Here is a 7,022-nt window from a genome sequence, read left to right as displayed (position 1 = left end):
TCTCATCAGTATATCCGAGATAGCTGATAATGCCAGGTTTTGCGGAATACTGGAATAGAGCGATTCAATGTCGCAAGTAAGCCATGACAGAGAATCGCTCCATGTGAATTCATTCATGATTTTTAGCAAGTGCTTAGTGTCCTTGATATAACTTGGGCATTGCATAACCAGAGGTTGCAGTACTGAGTCCAACCACTCGCATAGGTGCTTGTTAAGGGATCCGATCCCCGCCACGATCGGACGCATCGGCGGCGGGAATCGGTCCTTATGCAGCTTGGGTAGCGAGTGGAAGATAGGAATAATTGGAGCAGGCACGAAAATATAATCCACTTCTTTTTGGGTCAAAATAGATCTGGCTTTCCCCTCTTCCAACAGAGTCAACAGTTCTTTTTTAAAAGGATCAGTGGGATCCCCACAAAGTTTAAGGTAAGTTTTATCATCAGATAGTAGATTTTCATTTAAATTGATATACAGTCCCGTGTCCATACATACAACCGAGCCGCCTTTATCGGCGGATCGGATCGTCAAATTTTTGTTTTTCTTTAATTTCTTTATGGCAGCAGTCTCCTTTTTATTCAAATTAGGACGAGTTGTATTGGACATTACTTTTGATTGTAGATTAACCAAATCTTTCATGATAAGGTCCTGGAACCAATCAAAAATTGCTGGTCTGGTCTGTATGGGGTAAAAATTTTAGTTTTTAGTGGAGAAGGTATGTGCAGTATTCACTTAATCACAAATTGATATCCCACTATTTTCAAGGAGACAGAGATCTCTAAAAGCAATTTGTTCTGCTAACGTATGCATTAGTGGTAAATCGGGGTTTATAGAAAGTTGAGGTGGGTCCGATGGTTCATCAGCATTTTCCACAAAAAAATGTTTCTTAACTGTTAAAGTTCTCACAAATTTATTTATATCCAAAATTGTCCGATAAACATCAAAATGATGTGTAGGAGAGAAACCCAGTCCTTTCCACAGGACCGAGGTTTCTTCATCTGTAATGATTTGTGCAGAAATGTTAATGACTTGAAAATCCTCTTTTATTACTTTTTCCGTTTGTCCTTGTTACGCTCCGAAGCTCTTCTTCCTATGTTTTCTGCCACCGCGCCTTCCTCGTTTTTGACTGTCTTCTCGCATTGCGATTCTTGTGAGTCTTCACATATTGCGGTTCTGAGTCCCCGCTAGTGTCCGTGGTATCTGAACAATCTGAATTTTCAGTAAACTCCTGGTCAGAAGAACTAAATTCACATGGAGCGATTCTCTGTCATGGCTTACTTGCGACATTGAATCGCTCTATTCCAGTATTCCGAAAAACCTGGCATTATCAGCTATCTCGGATATACTGATGAGATTTTCTAAATATTCTGTGGATTTGAGACATTACATTATTGAGGTGGTAGATTTTGTGTTAAAACACAATTATTTTATGTTTGGTAACAATTTTTATTTGCAGCGCACGGGTCCTTCAATGGGAGCAAAGTCATCACCAGCTCGGGCTAAGCTTTTTGTTTTTTGGTGGGAGGAGCAGTTTATTTTTTCTGACACCAATCCATTTTCCACATGCCTCGCATGGTATGGGAGGTATGTAGACGATGTGGTCATCATTTGGTCGTCCGACCATCTGACCGTTGATGCATTCATGACATATATCAATAATAATCGGTTCAATCTTAAAGGGGTATTCCAGGCAAAAAAACTTTTATATATATATATATATATATCAACTGGCTCCAGAAAGTTAAACAGATTTGTAAATTACTTCTATTAAAAAATCTTAACCCTTTCAGTACTTATGAGCTTCTGAAGTTAAGGTTGTTCTTTTCTGTCTAAGTGCTCTCTGATGACACGTGTCTCGGGAAACGCCCAGTTTAGAAGAGGTTTGCTATGGGGATTTGCTTCGAAACTGGGCGTTGCCCGAGACAGGTGTCATCAGAGAGGACTTAGACAGAAAAAAACAACCTTAACTTCAGAAGGTCATAAGTACTGAAAGGATTAAGATTTTTTAATAGAAGTAATATACAAATCTGTTTAACTTTCTGTAGCCAAAAGATTAAAATATATAAACTAAGAAGACACTGTGAAGTACGGGGATATACTCGGCAGGCCTGGAGAAATATTTTTCTAAAAGATGTTTTCATGTACTTGATGTATTTCTAGGTGTATATTAATATATATATATATATATATATATATATATATATATATATATGTCAAAGAAGAAATGAAAACTATTTATTCATCCCAAATGTGCAAAGAGCAACGTTTCAATGGTCTCACACCATCATTATCAAGTGGCTTGATAATGATGGTGTGAGACCATTGAAACGTTGCTCTTTGCACATTTGGGATGAATAAATAGTTTTCATTTTTTCACCATCCCTTGAGTGCCACAACATTTTCCTTGGAACTACTTGTGCAGAATCCTGGACACGGACCCTAGCTGGAGGCACCTACTCACGCTTGGAACTATATATATATATATATATATATATATATATATATATATATATATACACAAATCAAAAAATATGTTGCAGTCTTTTGTAATACCTTGTAAAGCTTTCAGGATTCCTCCCTTTATCAAGTCCAATAGTCAAGGACTAATGATCAAAGGACTTTATAGATTATCAGGGAGGAATCCTGAAAGTTTGTCTCTACAAAATTCTGTTAGTCCAATAAAAAAGGTATTACAATCTGCATCACTGGACTAATATGGCTACTCACATTTACTATACAGATATACACATACCTGAAGATGGTTTAGAACCCTGTGATGTCACACATGCTTGTGATGATGTCACCGTAAGCTGTACAAGGAGGTGCGCGCCGGCTGCAGTCTCTTCAGTGTGTTTTGCATTCACAACCTGTGGTGCAAAGTGTTTGTTAGAGAGTTTCTATTTGCGATAGAGAATTCAAGATTTTGACCGTTCCTTGTCTGAAGAGAGAACCACAAGGTAAGTCTCAGCCTCTTCTATTCATACATACACAGGGCTTTTTGTTTGACAGGTTTTTTTTTTTATTGCTGTTGCTTTTTTTTTTAGCAAAAAAAAACCAAGAAATTAATTTCCAAAAGAAATAACAAAAGTTATATTCCTCATAGCATTGTGACAATACTTGGCTTAGGCATTAAACATAATAAAACGCACAGATAGTATCATGACCAGAGCTTTTTCTTGCAAAACTGCTAAAATGCAATTATGCCCAAAAAAGCCCCCAAGAAAAAGAGTCCTAATTCATGAAGTTCTAAAAGATATAAGTCTATGAGAAAGATTTGGTGGTGTAGTAAGAGAATGACAGAAAGATTAGGGCAGAAATATAATAGTATATAATAGAATTCTGTGTGTACTAACAATAGAAATACTCCGGGTACTCCGAAAGGGAAAACATTTTTCAAATCAACTAGTGGCAGAAAGTCATATAGGGTATGGATAGATCCCAATGAGGTGGGGTAGGTTCATTATTAGTAAATGTATATAGCGGGATAGCCCAATTGTATCTACAGTATGAAGTTCACATGGCCCAGTGACCATACAGCCAAGCCCATATAATCCGCCATTACTGGGACAGATTAAGGGTTATGAGATATTACTATGACCGGAGAGGTTCAGGTTTATCAGATATTACTAGGACCGGACAGGTTCAGGGTTATCAGATATTACTAGGACCGGACAGGTTCAGGGTTATCAGATATTACTAGGACCAGACAGGTTCAGGGTTATCAGATATTACTAGGACCGGAGAGAATCAGGGTTGTCAGATATTACTAGGACCGGACAGGTTCAGGGTTATCAGATATTATTAGGACCGGACAGGTTCAGGGTTATCAGATATTACTAGGACCGGACAGGATCAGGGTTATCAGATATTACTAGGACCGGACAGGTTCAGGGTTATCAGATATTACTAAGACCGGACAGGTTCAGGGTTATCAGATATTACTAGGACCGGACAGGTTCAGGGTTATCAGATATTACTAGGACCGGACAGGTTCAGGGTTATCAGATATTACTAGGACCGGACAGGTTCAGGTGTATCAGATATTACTAGGACCGGACAGGTTCAGGGTTATCAGACATTGGTAACCTCAGGGAAGACGTCTCCATATAAAACACTTATAGAGAAGCATCTTCTTCTGAGGCTGCGATGGTCTTAGTGTTATCTTGTGGTTCCGTGCTGGACATTTCTGCTCTGTATGAAGGATCTATTGTATAATGACAGGAATGATGACATGTTGTCTAATGTGTTTACTTATCTCTCTCTAGTGTTTTCAGGCTCTGACCTGTGACCATGGCCTCTCCACAAGACCCATTGCTGAAGGAGGAGGAAGAAGCAATGGAGGACCATAGTGATATGGATGTAGAAAAGGGCGATATCCCTGAGAGGCAGAACCTGCCATCTCTAAGGGTGATGTCCACCGCACGTTCCATCATCACCGTAGTGATCCTCGCCTTTGTTAATTTGCTCATCTATGCAAATCGCTCCAGCGTGGCGGGGGTGCTGCCTTATATACAGAAAGCATATGACACCAATGCTAGTCTGTCCGGCTTATTGAATACATTGTTCATTGGAAGCTACGTGCTGGTCGCACCAATTGCCGGATATTTGGGCGACCACTGTAACAAGAAATATACTGTTTGCGCAGGAGTCATCGTTTGGCTGAGCATGACACTTACCCTGTCATTCATCCCTGACGGGTATTTCCTGCTCTTCCTGCTGACGAGTGGGCTGGTTGGAGCCGGAGAGGCGACTTTCTGCACCATCGCCCCCTCCATCATTGCAGACCTTTTTACAAGTGACCAGCGGACCCGCATGCTGAACGTGTTTTACTCCGTCATACCTGTAGGCTGCGGACTAGGATACATCATTGGGCCCAAAGTGACTGATGCAGCAAGGGGCGATTGGCACTGGGCATTTCGGGTCACCCCTGGCCTGGGCCTCATAGCTGTGGCTTTGATGATTTTGGTCACAAAGGAGCTTCCAAGAACGACTACAAACGGGAAGAAGAACAACAAATCCCAGAAGTTTGCCAAATGGGCGACAGATCTGAAAAAACTATTTAAAAATCGAAGCTTCATGTTAACCACCATGGGATCGACGGCTGTATCCTTCATAGTGGGAGCCATAGGTGTATGGGGTCCGTCATACCTGACCCACGCACGAACACTCCTACAAGAGAAGGACCCTTGCCGTGTTGAACCGTGTGACTATCACGACATCCTAATATTTGGTGTGGTTACAGTCGTTTCCGGCATTCTGGGAGTTGTAGCAGGGACGGAGATAAGTAAAAGATATCGCAAATCCAACCCACGGGCGGACCCACTTGTGTGTGGATGCGCGATGATGCTCTCCGCCCCTTTTCTTCTGTTGGCATTGACTTTTGGCAACATCAGCCTCGTTGCCACCAACATCTTCATCTTCATCGGAGAGACGCTTCTGTCAGTAAATTTCACCCTCATATCTGACATTATACTAAAAGTAGTAACTCCGTGGAGGAGATCTTCAGCCCTGGCCGTGCAGATGACAATCTATCACCTCCTAGGTGACGCCGGCAGCCCGTACCTCATCGGCCTGATATCTGACACCTACGAACGAGGATATGCCAAATCCCCTCTTCTGAAATACCGCAGCCTGGAGTATGCTCTCATGACCTGCACCATAATGGCAGTCATCGGAGGGGCCTTCTTCATGGCCACGGCCCTATATATAGAGAGGGACGAAAAAGAAGCAGAAATGGAATCAGAACCTCCGTCATCCTCCTCCTCCTCACTGCTTCCTGCCGATGAGGACCGCGCTTCAGACTGAGGAAAAGTCATTGCTTAGCTTTATCTCGTTTACTTCATTAAAAAAAAATTAAGAAAAAAATAACTGCATTTGTTCTATGTTCCACTTTACCCCTTATTCTCTATTGCCACCTGTAATGTGCTCCTTAGATAAAATGCCCCCTGTAATGTGCTCCTCAGATATAATGCCCCCTGTAATGTGATCCTCAGATATAATGCCCCCTGTAATGTGCTCCTCAGATATAATGCCCCCTGTAATGTGCTCCTCAGATATAATGGCCCCTGTAATGTGCTCCTCAGATATAATGCCCCCTGTAATGTGCTCCTCAGATATAATGCCGCCTGTAATGTGCTCCTCAGATATAATGCCCCCATAGTGCCCCAAACATAGTAAAAAACAACAATTATACTCACCTCATCCACATTCCCACAAGCAGGTCTCTCCCTTGCTTTTGGCCTGCAGCTTGTGAGTCGCGGGGATTGCGTGGATCTTGAAGTGTCTGCAGCGTGTGAGTGAACCATTCTAGTGTACCGCCTCCACTTCTTGCATTGTCGGGTGACACCATCGCAGGATTACTTCCCACTTGAGGTTGTCACCCCACTCCGCAGCGATCTGATGACCGGGGGGGTCTGCTAGTGACTTGGCGGCGTCCTGGTGTCACCCCATCAGGCTGGTGTCACCCGATACGGACCGCACTCACCGCTCCCCTTGCTACGCCACTGTCTATAACTAAAATAAACCTTTGGTGCAAGCGTGTAGGATTCTTGATGGAGAAAAAAATGTACTGATCTGTCAAACGGATCATAACTGATCCCGGTGGGTCATAGAGGATCTATCACAAAATGATACTCATGGGAAAGGATCCTTATTGCTTTAGACAAGTAGCCTCTTTGAATCTTCAGAAACAGCTAAAGGTTGATGGTTCATATATCAACATACGTCATACCAAATAGAACAATAGGGGAACGACTGCTTGTTTAAACAACCTCCGATAATATAGGAATTAATTATATTATAGGAATTAATTCCGTCTTTAAGATGCTTTTAATTTCATGCAGTGTTAAAGAATATTCCTGTGTTTCTTCGGTAGCAGGTCATACTCACATCCGGGCTAATATCCAAGACAGCAATATAATCAGGAAAGTCAAGATTATTTAATACAGCCGCTGAGGACTTGGATAGAAGCCTGGCTCAAGTACTATGAGAAATTAACTCCAAACCCAAACACTACGGGGCCGATA

The 7,022-nt window shown here is 42.0% G+C and overlaps 1 protein-coding gene across 1 annotated transcript; it reads left to right on the top strand.

Moving 5' to 3' along the window:
- The first annotated feature begins 2,820 nt into the window (after positions 1-2,820).
- LOC130290914 (protein spinster homolog 1-like) lies at positions 2,821-5,815 on the top strand. Its single transcript, XM_056539127.1, has 2 exons — positions 2,821-2,954; positions 4,263-5,815. Exon 2 carries the CDS (start codon positions 4,288-4,290, stop codon positions 5,800-5,802), a length of 1,515 nt encoding a protein of 504 aa, XP_056395102.1. The 5' UTR covers positions 2,821-2,954; positions 4,263-4,287; the 3' UTR covers positions 5,803-5,815.
- Positions 5,816-7,022: the final 1,207 nt, after the last annotated feature.

The sequence above is a fragment of the Hyla sarda genome, chromosome 9 (genome assembly GCF_029499605.1).
Source record: "Hyla sarda isolate aHylSar1 chromosome 9, aHylSar1.hap1, whole genome shotgun sequence".
Classification (NCBI taxonomy): domain Eukaryota; kingdom Metazoa; phylum Chordata; class Amphibia; order Anura; family Hylidae; genus Hyla; species Hyla sarda.
The sequence above is the reverse complement of the archived record's forward strand: the minus strand, read 5'-3'. Positions and strand labels throughout refer to the sequence as shown.

Excerpts from the sequence above, each read along its gene's own strand:
- LOC130290914 (XM_056539127.1), top strand. The coding sequence starts at position 4,288 with ATGGCCTCTCCACAAGACCCATTGCTGAAGGAGGAGGAAGAAGCAATG.